General features: G+C 46.4%; 2 protein-coding genes across 2 annotated transcripts in view; both read left to right on the plus strand.

Moving 5' to 3' along the window:
• The first annotated feature begins 164 nt into the window (after window positions 1-164).
• RBP7 (retinol binding protein 7) lies at window positions 165-2,272 on the plus strand. Its single transcript, XM_033079731.2, has 4 exons — window positions 165-774; window positions 1,277-1,455; window positions 1,690-1,791; window positions 2,032-2,272. The coding sequence occupies exons 1-4, from the start codon at window positions 702-704 to the stop codon at window positions 2,080-2,082; spliced, it is 405 nt and encodes a 134-aa protein (XP_032935622.1). The 5' UTR covers window positions 165-701; the 3' UTR covers window positions 2,083-2,272.
• Window positions 2,273-4,769: 2,497 nt separating this feature from the next.
• Window positions 4,770-17,664, plus strand: part of UBE4B (ubiquitination factor E4B) — a 32,478-nt gene continuing 19,583 nt past the window's right edge. Inside the window, exons 1-6 of the mRNA XM_033079424.2 lie at window positions 4,770-4,889; window positions 10,690-10,876; window positions 13,592-13,727; window positions 14,204-14,291; window positions 15,108-15,252; window positions 16,070-16,298. Of these exons, the coding sequence (XP_032935315.1) occupies window positions 4,866-4,889; window positions 10,690-10,876; window positions 13,592-13,727; window positions 14,204-14,291; window positions 15,108-15,252; window positions 16,070-16,298 (809 nt within the window). The 5' untranslated portion in view covers window positions 4,770-4,865. The remainder of the gene's footprint in view (window positions 4,890-10,689; window positions 10,877-13,591; window positions 13,728-14,203; window positions 14,292-15,107; window positions 15,253-16,069; window positions 16,299-17,664) is intronic.

A 17,664-nucleotide genomic window follows, 5' to 3' on the forward strand; every position in this document is an offset into this window, starting at 1 on the left:
CTTATCAGCTGCATCATGTGCTCTGCTGCTGTTCTGCCACACTGTGTAGCATCTAATAAAGCATCAGTGGGAACAGCTCCTGTATCAGCTTTCTTTTATGTGTCAAGAACAGAGAGCGAAGGCAGGAGCTACATCTCCTAAATACACAAGATTACCTTTTGAATTCTGTTTGCTTTCACTCCAGACATAAACCAACATGATATAATTCTTATCTCTGTGCCATAGGTACTGCTCTAAAATGTGTTGATATAGTACAGTGCACAGTTTAACACTCAATCCGTGTCTGTTCAAGTACAGCATGTCTTCACAGGGGTGCATCACCTTTTCAACAAATATCTGGATTTCACATCATAAAGCCCCAGGTCTAATAAACTTGCAGGAAATCTTAGTAATGACAAAACCAGTCCCTTTAAAGTATACAGAATGGACAAAACGGTTTAAATGAGTTTTTGGCTTGCATTGTGGCTCTTGGGCTACTAACATTTGCTCCACACAAAGATTTCAGACACGCTGAACTTTTCCCTCTAACGCAGCTGAAGCCATTCCAGAAATCCCCTCTCACCCACTGGCTCAGCAGCAGCACCCTTCCCCTCCAGCACAGAGGGGTGGGATTGCATCCCACCCACGGGCTGCCTTATAAAAGGCCTGGCTACAAAACGACATTTGAATTTTTGTCCGGATCTTCCCTCTGCTGTCTGGCAATGCCTGTGGATTTCAGTGGAACCTGGAACCTTGTCAGCAATGACAACTTTGAAGGTTATATGGTGGCTTTAGGTAGGTGAAAATATCTGCTTCTGTCCCTCCTCCTTTCTCCCATAAGGGTCTTCTTTAATTTTAAAGACTGCTCATTTTCAAGGTGTAGAATGCAGACAGTTCTTGTTGGTTCTTTCATTGGCTGTCCTCTGACAAAGGATGAGACTGGCATTAACCTCTTGCTAAGTGGGGATAAAGTCTGGAACCAAGTTTGGGTGTCTCTGTGGGGGAAGCCAACTCTCTGCAGGAGTCTTCTGGCTCAAAGTCCTGGAAATCTTATATAGGAATTGTGCAAAAACTGAGTAAAGTGATTTTCAAAGAGTAAACAGTAGAAGAGGACAAATTAATCTGTGTAATGTGCAGCTTTAAACTGAACAAAAGGTTCCAATAAAACAACAAAATGCTGCATAGCAGTAAGGTCAAACTACCAAAGAAATGCTTCTGGTAGTAATAAAGGTTAATTCCTGGCTGCCAAAATGGCTGGTGATAAACACAACTCTGATATTTTTGCCTTCTGTCTAAGGTATTGACTTCGCAACACGCAAAATAGCAAAAATGCTGAAGCCTCAGAAAGTGATCAAACAAGATGGTGATTCATTCTACATCCACACCACTAGCACATTCAGAGATTACTTGCTTGAATTCAAAGTTGGAGAAGAGTTTGAGGAAGATAATAAAGGCTTGGATAACAGAAAATGCAAGGTAAGAGTGAATATATGAGGTGGTGATGATCAATCCAGATGAATTTGTTTCAAGAGTAGTATTTGTACTGCAAGACAGCAGTAGGAGCCTGAGTTATAGACAAGGAGTGTCACTTGCACTCAGAAGTAATATCTTCTTTTATCCAGGAAAATGCACATTTTCTACAAGTATTTTCTACATCCTACAAGTATGAGACAGACACGCAGAAACACATTTTTGTTCTCTGTTCTACAGAGCCTCGTTACCTGGGAAAATGACAAACTTGTCTGTGTCCAGACTGGGGAGAAGAAGAACAGGGGCTGGACTCACTGGCTTGAAGGGGATGACCTCCACCTGGTACTGACTTCAGATTTCTACTGACTATATCTCTGTGTGGCAAAAATTAGATTTATAATGTGGTCATGGTGTGCACAAGTCTGTGTAATGGATGGTACATGGTGAGCTTTGGAACAGCTTCATTGTTTCACTGTAATGTGTAGTTAAATTGGGAATGTTAAGCGTGAGTTGTTAGCATGGCCAGAAGGTAGCAAAGGATGCGTGTTCAATTTTGTTTTTCTGTTTGTTTGGTTTTGGCAGGAGCTTCGTTGTGAGAATCAAGTATGCAGACAGGTCTTCAAGAGAGCTTGAATCTGTGCTGGTGCTGCCTGCAGGAACAGCTCTGCCCCGGAGCCTGGTGTGCAGGGAGGCTCTGCAGACAAGAACGGCCTCCTGTACCTGTTATTAACCTGAATGTCAGAACTCTGGCTCAGGAAATCAGTCTGCTGTTACCAATGTTAAAGGTCTAATTTTTGCTAATAAATTCCCCAAACCAAACTAATCTTAAGTACAGTAATTTCATGACCATAAGGCGCACCGGACTATAAGGTGCACTATTTTTTGCAGCGAGGAGCCGCGAAAGTAGCGAATTACTGGCAGGTGCTTGATTTGCAAACATTTTTCCAAGATCGATGTAGCCTTTAAACGCAGCCCAGGCCCCGGCACTCCTGCCCTGGGGGCACTGGGATGGACTGGGAGGGGTTGTGGGGCCACACGATTTTTGTAATTATGGTAATTTTGGTAAATACAGTAATTTGGGTAATTACGGTAATTCGAGTGACCGCAGTATATGTTAAATTATGGTAACTGCGGCAACATACCTTAAATTACAGCAATGCGGCAATACACGTCAAATTACGGTAGCCGTGGCAATATACAGTGAATTACGGTAGTGCGCATATATAAGGGCAATTACGGCAGAGTGCGCATATATAAGGGTAAACATGGCAGAGTGTGCTTATATTAGGGTAAATATGGTAGTGGGGTGCGCGTATATTAGGGTAAATATGGTAGCGACTGTGTGTCTATTAGGGTAATAACGGTAATGAAATTTTGAGTGCGCATATATTCGGGTAAATACGGTAATAAAATTTTGAGTGCGCCTATATTCGGGTAAATACGGTAATGAAATTTTGAGTGCGCCTATATTCGGGTAAATACGGTAATGAAATTTTGAGTGCGCATATATTCGGGTAAATACGGTAATAAAATTTTGAGTGCGCCTATATTCGGGTAAATACGGTAATGAAATTTTGAGTGCGCCTATATTCGGGTAAATACGGTAATGAAAAATTTGAGTGCGCCTATATTCGGGTAATTACGGTAATGAAATTTTGAGTGCGCCTATATTCGGGTAATTACGGTAATGAAATTTTGAGTGCGCCTATATTCGGGTAATTACGGTAAAATTTCGCGTGGAAAAAAACTCGCGTGGAAAAAACTCGCGTGGAAAAAACTCGCGTGAAAAAATCTCGCGTGGAAAAATCTCGCGTGGAAAAATCTCGCGTGGAAAAATCTCGCGTGGAAAAAACTCGCGTGAAAAAATCTCGCGTGAAAAAAACTCGCGTGGAAAAAACTCGCGTGGAAAAATCTCGCGTGGAAAAATCTCGCGTGGAAAAAACTCGCGTGGAAAAATCTCGCGTGAAAAAACTCGCGTGGAAAAAACTCGCGTGGAAACCCGCGTGGGATGGTCACGAGTGGGTGGCCACACGTGGAGGGGCTCGCGTGGAGTGGGCTCGGGTGGAAGGGGGCTCGCGCGGCGGTCGCGTGGCGGTCGCGTGGCAGCCCGCGGGACACCGCGGTGACCCCCCCGCGTGTCCCCGTCGCTGCTGGAGACCCACGACGAGAACCGTGGCCGGCAGGGCCATGGCTGCCAGCTGGAGGCGGGGCGGAGCAGCGGCGGGCACGCCCCGGCCCCGTGGAGGCGGAGCCGCCCCTCCAGCGGCACGCCCGGGCGCTGAGCGGCAGCGGCAGCGCCCCCGTCCCGCCCCTGTTCCCGCCCCTGTTTCCGCCTCTCCCGGGCCCCTCACGACCACCGGAGCCACGGGCCCCACGCCCACTCACGGGCCCCACGCCCCTCCACGCGCCCCGCCGCGCCCCTCACGGGCCCCACGCCCACTCACGGGCCCCACGCCCCCTCACGGGCCCCACGCCCCACTCACGGGCCCCGCCGCGCCCCACTCACGGGCCCCACGCCCCCTCACGGGCCCCACGCCCACTCACGGGCCCCACGCCCCCTCACGGGCCCCACGCCCCACTCACGGGCCCCACCGCCCCACTCACGGGCCCCGCCGCGCCACTCACGGGCCCCACGCCCCACTCACGGGCCCCGCCGCGCCCCCTCTCGGGCCCCGCCGCGCCCCACCACGGGCCCCGCCGCGCCCACTCACGGGCCCCGCCGCCCCCTCACGGGCCCCGCCGCGCCCACTCACGGGCCCCACGCCCCACTCACGGGCCCCGCCGCCCCCTCACGGGCCCCACGCCCACTCACGGGCCCCGCCGCGCCCCCTCTCGGGCCCCGCCGCGCCCCCTCACGCGCCCCGCCGCGCCACTCACGGGCCCCACGCCCCACTCACGGGCCCCGCCGCGCCCCCTCTCGGGCCCCGCCCCCCGGGCCCGCCTTTCCCTGGCCCCGCCCCCCCGGACCCGCCTTTCCCTGGCCCCGCCCCTCCCGCCTCTCGGGCCGCTGCCATTGGCCAGCGCGGCGCGCGCGCGGCCCCGGCGTGCCCCGCCTCCCGCGGGGTCACGTGATCCCCAAGATGGCCGCCGCCGCCCTGTTGTTTTGATGAATAATCTCTGCGCGGGGCAGCGGCCGCGGGCGGGCGGGGGCCGGGGTCCAGAGCTCTGAGGGGCGCGAGGGCACCGGGAGGGCGGTTTCCGCTCGGCCGCGGCGGCAGCTGAGGTGCGGGTGGGCGGCGGGGAGCGGGCCGGGGGCGGCGGTGCTGCCGGCGGGCGAGGCGCGGCGCGGTCGCCCCGGAGATGCCCTTGTGAGGCGGCCCGGGGGGCAGCGGCGGCAGCAGAGCGCTGCCTCGGAGCGGCCCCGCGGCGGGGCGGAGGAACGCGCCCCCTCTCCGGGCACCATTAAGAGGAAGGCGATGGAGGAGCTGAGCGCGGACGAGGCGAGTGCGCGGGGCCGGGGCCTGAGGGGCGGGTGGGCCCACGGGGAGGGGGCGCGGGGCCGTGCTGGGCCCTGCTCGGACCCCGCGGTGCTCAAGGGACGATCCTGGAAAGCTCTGCCTTCGCCCCGTGTCTCTGCTCCGTGCTTTTCCCTTTCCTTCTGTCCCCAGGCTGTCCCTGACCTGCGACCCCCGCTCGGCCGTGGGGTTGGGTTGCTGCTCTCCTGGTTAATTGTTTATTCTCTGCTTCCATCTGCTAGGTAGCCTTTGTCTGCGGCGTGTCCCCTCTCTGTCCAGTACTAGGCGTTTGTGTGTTCTTTGTGTGTGATTTGAAACACCCCACCTTTTAACGTAGTAAAACAGTGAAAATTTTGCTTCCTTAGACTCTTTGCTGAGAAGCAAAATGGGTGCGTTCTTGATCTTGTGTTTAGTATGATTTCTTCTTGAAGCATTGAATCAGGCTTGTCGGTTTTCCAGTGTTTCCTTTGATTTTCTTTATTTATTCAAGCTCTTCGTCTTTCACTGAAGATTTCCAGCGTTATGCTGTAATTGGCAAACCTCTACCTATAATGTATATATTCTATTCACACAGAATAAGGTGAACTGCTCCTTGTTTCTTTCTTTTAAGGGATGCTACTTTCCTTTGGTTTTAATATGGAATAAGGTTTTAAGTTTTGCCCATATACTAGAGAATTTCCAAATTAATTGTGTCCTGGATATATTATAGCAGGATCCAGGGAGTTTCCCACTGTCCCAGTGTAATCCTGAAATCAAAATGTGTTGTATTGGCCCTGCTGCAGTACAGGCTCAGTGCTGCACTTATATTCCAGGGAGGAACAAAAGAAGTTATTTTTATTCTGTTTGTATCTTATAGTGGGATTGTAGAGCAGGGTGGCTACTGTTCTCACTTGGATTTGTGTTCCAAAAGTTGGGATGTTTTTGATGGTGTTGTCTGTCACGATTTAGCAATCCTGCTGTGTTGCATCATGATCTAGGAGAAAATGCTTTGTGCTGTTTACGTGCTGAAGGTCCTCTGTGGAAGCACTGGGAGAAGGAGAACAGTTCCCGTGTTGGGAGGGGTGGGATGGGACACTGGTGGTGTGAGTCTGCTGGGAAAAAGGGTCTCCAGTTTTACAGGTGTATTTCATGAGTACTTTGTTTACATGCAGTTCTTCTCATCGTTAAACTGCTCTGATCCTGAGGTGTTTCATGATTAATTTCAGAATTATTTAACCTATGTAGGCTTATTTGTGTCACTGCCTCAGCACATTACTGACATCATCAAAACCACTGCATCATGGTTCTGAGGCTGCAGGAAAGGAGTTCTCCAGAGGGGACTCATCCACCTTTTTTTGGCCAAATGTTTGTCTCGAGTGACTTTTCCACGTCCTTCTTGTCCTGTTCAGCCAGGACCAAACCAAATGGTCTTTTAGGTGATTGCTTGTGACAGTCTTGTATCATTTTAACAGAATCACAGTGTCACTTCTTGTTATTAATGGATTGCTCACTGAAGAGTCAGAGCCGAGTTGATTTTAATATTCCTCCACATCTCCACTTTGCTGTTATTTGGCACGGTGGGCCTGGATCAGAGTATATCACAGAATAACCTTCTGAAATGTACTATATGTGACTTTTTCAGATTCTGACTTTTTTACAGGCAGTGACTGAAGGTGGAAAACTACTTAACGGAAGTTTAATTTCAAGGCTCTTACAGATAAGGTTATCTTGTGTTATCAAACCATAATTAAATATGACACTAACGGTTGCAGCTTAAAAAGAAGAGATACACAATTGGTCATACATATATTTGAGTTTCAACAAGATATTTCCCCTTGCTATTAATGCCAGTGTCTCTCATGGGCATTTTCTCAGTGTTTGCTTTAATACACTAGAAATTGTAATTTATTACAGACCTAGTAAAATTGTTAGGAGAGGGGAAAAGAAATTTCCTTCTTAGTATGTTTTAGCACGGCAGACAGCACAAGATGAGAACAGGGACTTCACAGAAAAAAAGCAGAATCCAGCTCAATGTAGCATAAAGTGGGAAAGAATGGTGTGAGTTTGTCATCTCCAACGTGTACGTGATTTCTGAGAGGCATTTTCTGAGCACAGAACATGACCACTGTCACCAGAACAATGAAGCATTTCTTAAACCAGTTTTACATGCTCTGATGAATACAAGAAAAATGAAGCTATCAATTCAAATTACACTTTATTGTACAGATTGGGAACTGTTCTGCATTATGGTTGAATAGGAGATTTCTTTAGAGTCTCACTAAGCAGTTACCACTATACAAATACTGGTACAGGTTTTTTTAACTGGGAGTGTGTGAGCCTGAGGGACTGGCCTTCCTGGTTGTGTCTTTATTACCTGGTGCAAAATTAAATTAGCAGCCAACCATCTTTAGCAGGGTGCTGTTTTTATGTATTTTGTTGTGGTGCATGGAGCTAACAGCTTTTAAGAAGTCCATTTAGATCAAAAATGTATTTCTGAAAACTGCTGTTTGTAGATGTCGTCCAGATGTGTCCAGCAAAAACTGTGCTAGTTAAAAAGCAATGTGCTCTTCACATTCAGCCAATTAGGTTGTTTTTTTTTTTTTAATTAGGCTTTTAAACTGAGTGTTCTGGAGCTGTGCTCTGCAGGGAAGATGGGCTGTGCAGCAAGCAATGCCCGTGTAACAGTTGGGACTGAAAACCTTGTCTCTATTAGGTAACATAATGATACACAACAGCTTTGTCATAAGTCGAGGGCTGGGGATTATTCAAATACCCTAAACTTCCCTAAAACATTATTTTAAACCACCAGCCTTGTGCTACTTTGTGCTAATTTGGGGATTCATCCAGTCTGGAATGGGAACAGGTTAATTGAAGGGAGCTCCCTCACTTCTGACCTGGTGTTTGTGTTATGTGAAGGGAACAGGTTGGGGTCTCGTTTGTCCTTGTGTTGTGCAAACAAACTGTGTGTTCTGAGTCCCCAGCTGTGTCCTCAGCATAAAGCCCATCTTCCCTCCTGTCCCTGCTGTTCAGCCTGAAGGGACAGGGAGTTAACTGGGTAGGATGTGTCCACCAATTTCATACCATCTTTTCAAACCTTTTTCAGCCTGTGCTCGGCCTTTTTAGCATAATATGTTTTTCCTGTTTTGTCTCTTACTTAAAACTTCTTAGTCTTCAGATCAAATTTCAGATTCCTGTCATAATTTTATATAAACCTGGAGGAATATGGCAGCTTGGGGTATCCAAGAGCCAGATCTGGTCCTTTAACATGTGCTCCATGTACCCTCGGCTGTGAAAGCTGCATTTGTCAGTGGGACAAATATTCAGTTTATTTGTATTTTAACATTACCTTGTTCAGCAGTAAGGAAGGTAAGTGTAATTTGCCCATCATTCTGAAAGAGGCAAGGAAAAATATTGTATCAGTTTTTATTGCAATCCCTTAACTCAGAGCAGCCCAGAGTCTGCAGGTTTCTGCTCTAGGCCCTCTTCAGACCATTTTACAGGGCAGGTTGCAGTCTGGGGGACTGCTCCCTAGGAAAGGGTGGTTGATGGACTGAGAGTGACAAAGGCAAGGCAGATTTGTCTGGTCCTGCTTCAGCAGTGCTGACTGCAGGTGGATTTGCTGTAACTTGGGCATGGATCTTGCCTGGGAAGGGAAGGGATGCCAAGTGCCACCAGTGTCCTCAGTTATCTGCCTGACACTGGGAGGGGATGGAGAGGGGACCTTGTTTGAGTAATCAGTTGGACTATATTTGTGAATTAATTAATAAATGTATTTGGCATCATCTCTGCCTTTTTATCTTCACATATCTCCTTCCTTACATCTGATTTAGAGCCAGCTAGCAAGCATTAGTGTGAGCAGTTGTGGACAAGTTCTATGTCACATGAATTACATAAAAATCAGAAAAATAAATCATCTTTCTCCTTCAGACACTGGTGTGCATATGGAGTGCTTGTGTGTGTGTTTGTTGTATTTGCAAGCTGTGAACACTCAATTTGGATTCAGGTATGGGGACATGTAGCTGACATTTTCTCAGTTATACCTCTGAGGGCTGAGATAGTTCTGGGGTTTTTTCAGGTAAGCACTTGGATGGAAAACTGAAAAATTGAAATATGAGGTACAAATGAAGAAGAGGGAGACCCTAAAATGTATTATTTTTACTTAACAATTTATTTGCTTGACAAGGAGGAAGGATTAGAGATTCTATTCATAGCTGTTTTTTGGAGTCTTAAAAAAAAATCTAGCTGCCTTCCATGTTCATGTGGTGACACCTGTCGTGGAGGGAGATGTAGTTCCAGACACTGTTTCCCCACAGTTTTTGAAGTCTGATTTAATTTGATCTGTTCTTCCTCCTGTTGGAGTAGGTTTCACGGGCCATTAAATGATGCAGCAATGTAGTGTAGACGTTGACTTGACACAAGTCTTTTGTTCACTCTTTCAGTTGCCTGGCAGTTCTTTAGGAGTGTGAGCAGAAATGAAAACTTCTAAGTTGTGTGCAATGCTTGAGTGTCATAATGCAAAGAGAATAACAGGAATTGCTGATTTTTGCAGGGAGTTGACATCCTCAAATATGATACTTTTATTTTGGCCTATTTCAAGCCAAAGATGTAAGCTTTATCCTGTGATAATAAATACTTTATTTTCTGATTTTTGTTTATGTGAAGCTTGAAGCATTGTAAATCTAGCTTTATAAGTTTTATTTTGTCTGTTTATTTCTCATGTATAATAGTGTTATGGGATCACATACAGTTTTTAAGAAGTGGGTTTGTAACAGTTTTCTGTAGTTGGATTTGGAAGGCAGGTGTTTCACTGTTTTAGAAGTAACATTAAAATTCTTTGAGGGCATGCCACTCTAGGTGATGAGAGCATGTTTTTTACTCTGTCTTTACTTGTCAGGGTGCTTCTGTCCAGCACACAGGATGCATGTTTTTGGAGTTGCAGTTCTGTTTTGGATTAATTTGGACAGTGGTGGTCTTGAATAGCTTTCAACTGGACCTTCTTTAGCACGGGTGTGTTGGTATCATGTGGTGTGAAATTAAAGCAAAGGTCACATTCATGTTGTCCCTTTTATCACATTAACGGGGTTTGTCAAATGCCAAAGTAAATGGGGAGGAGTGTTGCAGGTTTTGAAATTGCTGAGCAGTAAACGCTGAACTGGTCTTACACAACCCTTAGAGGGACAAACACATTCCCAGTGCAAGTGGATTCCCCAGGCAGCAAATACATACTTAAAATTTGATCGTGGAGGGTGCTGTAGTGCTGTGACACAGAGCACAGCAAGGGCAGCCAGCCCAGCTGCCCTGAGCAGGCTTCAGGTGAGGCTTCAGTGTTTGCAGGAGCCAGCCCTGCTGGGCTGGGGGTGCAGGCAGGGGCTTCACTGGGGCTGTGCTCCCTGCAGATCCCAGCAGGGGCTTCACTGGGGCTGTGCTCTCTGCAGATCCCAGCAGGGGCTTCACTTGGGGCTGTGCTCCCTGCAGCTCTGTCCAGAGAGGCTTCACTGGGGCTGTGCTCCCTGCAGCTCTGTCCAGAGAGGCTTCACAGGGGTTCTGTCCCTGCAGCTCTGTCCTGGCAGAGGCTTCACTGGGGTTCTGTCCCTGCAGCTCTGTCCAGAGAGGCTTCACTGGGGCTGTGCTCCCTGCAGATCCCAGCAGGCAGAGGTTTCACTGGGGCTCTGCTCCCTGCAGCTCTGTCCTGGCAGAGGCATCACTGGGTTCTCTCCCTACAGATCAGTCCAGGCAGAGGCATCACTGGGGTTCTGTCCCTACAGATCAGTCCTGGCAGAGGCATCACTGGGTTCTCTCCCTGCAGATCCGGCGGCGGCGCCTGGCACGGCTGGCAGGAGGCTCCTCGTCCCAGCCCAGCACCCCCCTGACGTCCCCGCAGAGAGAGACCCCCCCGGGGCCGCCGGGCGCAGCCCCCGCGCCGGGACCCTCGCACAGCCTGGGCCTCAACGTGCACAGCATGACCCCAGCTACCTCTCCCATCGGGGCGGCAGGTAGGCTGCAGCTCCTGCTGCGAGTGTGTCTGTGCCCTCCTCCCAGCTCCTCTCTGTGCAGCGCTCTGCTGCTGCTCTTGCTGAAAGCCATTTCACAAACAAACGTGCAAAACCATCAATGAAGGTACTTTTGGTTTTAATCTTCCAGGTAATAAATGGTTTTCCATTTATTCTGTTTGCAGTTGTTTTCCAGGTGTGGGTAAACTGGTGGCGTTTACAATATGGGTCACCAAAGCTTGAAGATGATTGTAATAAAGTTTATTATTACACAATATTATGGAAAAGATGTGTGTGTCAAGGAGACCGGAAAATCCCTCTCAAGTCTTGCAACACAGTTTTTATTGATTGGTTTCTAGGTACATTTTAGCAATCAGTCTCAAGTTAATTTTTGATCTTTAGTTGCAAGCATTCAGCACAATTAAAAATAGCAAACTATGACTGGGCATTGTCATGTAAGAATGAAGTATTTGCTTTCTGCTTTGTATTACTTTGCCAATTTCACCATTTACTGGGGGGAATACAGGCAGGATATTTAGGAATTGTATTTATTTCAGAAGATGCAACAAATAACTGATCTGTTAAAATCATACTAATGCAGCAAGCAGTGGAAGTTGGGAGGGTTGCTCTGTAGAGAGCTGAATACAAAATCCATGTATTTATACCACATTTGACCTAACAGAAATTAATTTTGATTTCAGATTATCTAACTTATCAGAACAAGTTGGCATGTTTTCCAGTATTGTGATCTTTATCTGAAAACTTAAATTGCTTTACATGTTGTGTTACTAAGCTGAGAGGTTCTCAAAACCACCACAAAACAAATGTCAAGATGGTTCTAACCAGGTTTTCAATATGATTTCTAATAGTTTAATAGAAATAGTTGTTTTCCAGTGCTCCTTGATGAGCTTGCAGAATTCATTAGCATTTACCTATTTGCTTCTTGAATTTTCTGGTTTTCCCTTTGGCAAGTAGAGTATTTTATCTTGTAGTTCAATTACAGCTCTGTTCAGAAGTACCTAGAAGTGATCCTTCCTGCTTGTTTTGTTTCCTTGCATCCAAAGCAGGACAGAGAAAAGCTATCAAAAGCATTTCCTGAGATAAACTCATTGCAGATGGAATTTAACACTCTGTATTGTCCCCATGATTAAAGACAGCAACCCAGAGGTGGAGGTGACTTCTGTTTTTGAAGAATGGTGCAGAGTTCACTCTCTGTGTTCCCTCAGCCTGGGTTCCAGGGCTGTTTTAGTCCAGCTGAGGTCTGACTCTTGCTGAAAGGAGTGTTTGTTCCTCTGCTGTCTGTGGCAGCTGTGTGGTGAGGGGGATCGTGGGCTTAGTACAAGTGAAAACTAACACGGGAAAAGTAAATGTTTACTTTTCAAACAGAGGAGGTCCTGATCCATCTAGGGCACAACTGGATAAACAATGCTGCCAGCAGAGCAGAGCTGTGGAAATGTGGGCCTGGAGGTAGAAATGCTCAGGTATTGGCAGACAGGTTCACTGTGGTTTGAGGTGCTCAGACAGGGAAGAGCTTGGAGATTTCTTGTTAAGAATTCCCCAGGACAGTACCTGACTGGCTGATGACCTAAAGCAGGAGTTTGTGGTGTTTGCTTCCTCCAGTGCCATTTGTGCAGCTATTTAATAATCTGTGGCTTTTTCACATCAGGGTAGGAGATATGGTTAAACTGGGGGAGGGATCAGGAAAAAAATATTCATAACAGTTTATCTTGTGTGTTTATGTAGCACAAATGAAGACTCAGCTAGTGCTGTGTGGTTTGCAGCAGTTCCTTTCAGCAGCAGACCAAAGTGGCTGCAGAGGATTTTAATTCATTTGGACACACAGAGAGCAGCTCCAGCAGAATAGTGTCCTTGTAAGCATCCATTGTTCTCAGGAGTTGCCTGTCAGGGTGAGATCAGGCATAGGAATCAATTTCATGGAAAACTTCCTTATTTTGTATGTATTTTGAAAATACCTCAGAGAAACTAAAACCAGTGTTATCAGTGACAACTGGAACTTAAACTGTTGGGTATTTTATTGTGTACCTGATCTAGCAAATACAGATGCAAGTAAATTCTGGAAGATCAGTGTGAAGAGGTGGTAGGTAGGGTTGAGGAGGGCTGATAATGAGTGCTGCAGCATCACTGTTAAAGTACATTTTCCTGGCTATAAGAGTAAGACCCCAAGGGAATGCAGAACAATGCAGTCCTTTGCCCTGATGAGCCCTGCTTGCTCTGGTCTCTTTTGTCCACTGACTTAACTAGATTTTCTTTGGGAAGAGGGAGGAGGAGAGATGAAGAACTCAAGGAATATTTGTTGCCCCTTTATAACTGATGGTATAACTCCATTGTAGTGGCCCAGTGTTCAGTACTATTCTGATAGTTCAGTCTTCAGAGGGGCTCTGACAACATCTCAGGGTAGCATTCAGAGCAATCTCATAAGAGATCAATTTTTATAGGAGTGAAACTCTGAGCACTTAATGGATGCAAGTTTATCTTTGTTTAATGCAGGCAAGCATTCCTACATTGCTGCTGCAAGGGGAGGTAGAAAATGTGATTATCTGTAGTCAAATGTGGTTATTTACTTTTATTTCCTAATGCACTGCTAAGAATGGCTAAGAGCTGGATTGAAAAGCAGTATTTCCTCTCCTTTTCCATCCAAATAATGTGTAGTGCCTTCTCACTGCTGTAGCAGTAATCTTGGGGGTGCCTTTTCTTTAGGAGTAGCCCACCGAAGCCAGAGCAGCGAAGGAGTGAGTTCCCTCAGCAGTTCTCCATCAAACAGCCTTGAAACCCAATCTCAGTCCCTCTCTCGGTCTCAGAGCATGGACATTGATAGTGTCTCCTGTGAGAAAAGGTAAAAAATGCAGCTGGGACAGCTGGCAGATATGGCACAGTGCTGGTGGTCAGGCTCTGCCCTTCCTCCCTCCCAGCTGTGTTAACGCAGCAGGGTTAGTGCTTAAAAATCATCCACTGTTAAACCACTGCAATGCTTTTTCTAGCCTGGTTTTAATGGGAGTTCCTCACCTTAAGTGGTAAAAGACAAAGCATTGTCTTGGACATTAAGAGATGAGCTTGTCTGGTGGGGATAATTCAGCTAGTCTATTTAAAAGGAAAAGGTTGTGGGGTGTGATAGCTGTGTAGTTTGTATTGCCTGCTGAAGAAATGTAGAACTCAAATGTTATATGAGAAACATTTATCAACCAGTGATTTTAATTGCTGTTTGTGCATTGCTTTCTCTGCTGCATCTGCTTAAGGGGACTCAGCATCTTGCAGAGGACTGTCTGCAACTTTCTACAAGTTAATGGGCTTTTTCTCTTATTTCACCTTCAGTATGTCCCAGGTGGATGTGGATTCAGGAATCGAGAACATGGAGGTTGATGAGAACGATCGCAGAGAGAAGCGGAGTCTGACAGACAAGGTGAGCCTGGCTGGTGCTGCCTGGAGCAGCTGTGAGCTCAGTCACCTCCATCCATTGAACACATGCTTTTTAGAGCATGGAACTAACCCTGGAGCCAGCCCTCAGGTGTCATCTGCAAACAATTTCCTCACTGCATTTTCTCATTCAAATTTGCACGAAGGGGAAAAAAAGAGGTCAAAACTTCAAATATCAAAGCTGCATTTTGATATCTGAAATTGGTTTACAAAAGAGATTTGAAAACTGAAGAAAATAATTTGTTTTATATCCTACAACTAAGTGAACTGTTAATGCCCACATCAATTTTTTAATACAGACTAGGCCTGAAGAAACACTTTTTAAGCAACTTTGAAGATTGTTGCATCTTATTTGTGTAGCACATGGTGGCCTACTCACAAAGTATTGCTTCAAATGTATGTTGTGTGCTGGAGCAATGTTGTGTAAATAAGGTGTTTTCTTCTAGATATTAGAAGAAAATCTGTAAGAGTTGGCTATCAAGTTTTAGAGATGGTAGAACCCTTTAAAGTAGGAAAAGAAAGCAAGTACAAAGCTCTAATCCACTCCTCAAATTGCCCTTTTTGTGATTTGGTTTCAAGGCCCACATGAAATAGAGCCATAAAGAAATGGGACCTCACAGAAACAGGCAGGAGGTAGAAATACTTGAAATCAGTGGAATACTGATAGAGTGATAAAGTCAGTGAAAATTATTACAATCTGCTGTTATGAGTTAAGCTGAAACCTCTTAACAAAGATCTGACCCTGATTGTACATTGATCAATACAAGTGCAGATCAGGTGGTGATTGTTCTGTTCCCCCCAGGAGCCTCTGTCAGGGTCAGAAGTGTCAGAGGAACAAGCTCTACAGCTGGTCTGTAAGATCTTCAGAGTCTCTTGGAAGGACCGAGACAGAGACGTTATCTTCCTGAATTCACTCTCTGCCCAGTTCAAGCAGAACCCGAAGGAAGGTGGGTACCTGAGCAGGAGGCACTGGCAGGGGTGTTTCTCTTGAGTGGCACGTTCCCCACTCTTTATTTTTACCTTTTTATCCCTTTGCTGCAATGCCAGAGCCACCTACTTATGGCCTTTGCTCAATTTCAACATTTGCTGTCAGCAGATGTAGCAGGAAATGGAATCTTGGAGCAGGAATGTGGGACTGATGGCTCATCATTCCTCTTTTAATCAATTGCTCTCCTCTTGTTGGTTGTGTTTTTTGTCCTCAAACTTATGTGCTGATCCAGAGCACATTGCTGCTTCAGTTTATTTTTTCAGAAATATTTTAGTGAATTGAAGGATTGTCTTGCATCATAGTAGATCTAGCAGTTAATTTGATAAGCCAAAAATTCCTGATTATTTTATGTAACAGACTAGATATTCTATGTTAGCTGTAAGATATGACCAAAACAATTGTTATTTTATATGTGTGGAGTATGTGCATGTTTTGTTTTCTGTTCTTTGACAGAACTTGCCCAGCTCAACAGCAGGGTGGGAAAATATAAGTGCAACACACAAGACTATTTTAATAACTAACTATAGGAGCATTAGGTCATCTCTGATCTTCTGTGTTGGCCATAAAGGCTGTATTTTTTGTGTAGCTGTAATTCCAGAACTTAGGTTAATGTAGACAGAGATAATTGCAGGTGTGTCAGTGGGTTGTTTTTGCCAAAACCAGCACTCAATTCACAGAAGTCTGTTTCTGTCCTTTATTTCTCTGCTAATGTTTACACCTGACTCCTGTGTAGGTGAAGCCAGAGGTGAGGCTATTGATTCTCTTCTTGTTCACAGTGTTTTCAGATTTTAAGGACTTGATTGGGCAGATTTTGATGGAAGTGCTGATGATGTCCACGCAGGCCAGGGACGAGAACCCCTTTGCCAGCCTGACAGCCACCTCCCAGCCCATTGCTGCAGCTGCCCGCTCTCCTGACAGAAGCCTCATCCTAAATATGGGCTCCAACCCTGGAAGCAGCCCCATGTTCTGTAATGTGGGCTCCTTTGGTTCCAGCTCGTTATCCAGGTGACTTCTGATTGTAACTGAATGCTGATTTCACTTGAATGCTGGTTGGTAGACTAGAAGAGAGAAAAGGGCATAGAAGTGTCCCAAGAACTATAAATAGAACGGATTTTTAAAGTTTTTCACTCTTTTTCATGTGCGTGTCCCTCCATTTCACCGTTTTTGATTACACTGCCATGGCTAGGATGGTATTTGATAGATTCAAGCCATGTAACTGTTTTCTGCTGAGAAATATCCCTAACTTGCATCACGAAGGCCATGATTTTTAAAAGTGTGTAGATTGTGACATAGGTTTATTCAACAACAGTAGAAAAGAATAATGTATGTGAACTGCAAAAATATTGAAGAGTCATCAGAAGGGCAAGAACTTCTCTTGCTCATTTTATCTTTTTCACCCTTTTTCTACATATCCTAAATTGTTGCTTTTTTTTTTTTTTCTTTTTCCCCTGTAACTGGTTTAGTCTCTATGGGACTAGTCCAGCTCCTCCTACCAATTTCACAAGCTATGTACCAATGACTGGTTCATCTCTTACCCCACCAGCCAGTTCAGTTGCCCCCCCAGCAGTGGCTCCCGTGGCTGTCAGCTCTCAGTTGCCAGCAGGCAGCCCCTGGTGGCCGCAGCCCTCCTCTCCTCGCTACCGCCCTTACACCGTGGCCCATTCCGGAGGCTCTGCCGCTGCTGCCACCCCTCGTTCCTTGAGCATTTCCATCCCATCTAGTTCTCCAAGTCCTCCAGCCGTGGCTGCTGGCCCTCCAGCCATGCCAGCCATCACATCCAGGCACAGGCCCACAGCCATGGGCCCACCTTTGTTTGCTGCTTCACCCGGTGCCCTGCGCAGGCGTCCCTCCTTTCAGAGCAGGATTCCTCCTAGGTATTGCACAAGAGCAGAGTGTGTTTGCTGTGTGCTCTGCAGGGTGTGGCATCAGCCTGCAGTGTGCAGGAGCTTCTGTTTGTGCTGAGCTCACCCTACTCACCCCGAGCTGATTCCTGTCTTTGGGTTTGTGCTAATACCTTGACTTGCTAACCAGGTGGCTTTGACCTGCTTGTGTGCATTTGAGGTGTGATGTAATTACTTTAAAGGAAGCAATATGGTTTCACTTTCTTCCTCTTCGTAGATCCATTCTAGTTAAACTGTAAGCTTTCTGTTCAGTAGCTGCTGCTGGATGGTAAACCACATAAAACTCCTGCTCCAAAATCAGTTTCCTTAGTAGGGCCTTAGTTAATTTGTTGAATGCTGTTACTTGCTGGACTGGGTTGGATTTGATTCCCTGGTGCACAGATTTAAATCACAAATCAGCATTTTTCAGAATGCCAGGCTAAGTACCATTGCTTTTCCTCTCTTGGCTGTTCCTGGAATCCCATGTTCCT

Source organism: Catharus ustulatus, chromosome 24 (genome assembly GCF_009819885.2).
Source record: "Catharus ustulatus isolate bCatUst1 chromosome 24, bCatUst1.pri.v2, whole genome shotgun sequence".
NCBI classification, from domain to species: Eukaryota; Metazoa; Chordata; class Aves; order Passeriformes; family Turdidae; genus Catharus; species Catharus ustulatus.

Bases quoted from the DNA above. Each gene is read 5' to 3' on its own strand.
- RBP7 (XM_033079731.2), top strand. From the start codon at position 702: ATGCCTGTGGATTTCAGTGGAACCTGGAACCTTGTCAGCAATGACAAC. The intron at 775-1,276 runs GTAGGTGAAAAT...CTTCTGTCTAAG, and splicing joins AGGTTATATGGTGGCTTTAG to GTATTGACTTCGCAACACGC. The intron at 1,456-1,689 runs GTAAGAGTGAAT...TCTGTTCTACAG, and splicing joins TGGATAACAGAAAATGCAAG to AGCCTCGTTACCTGGGAAAA.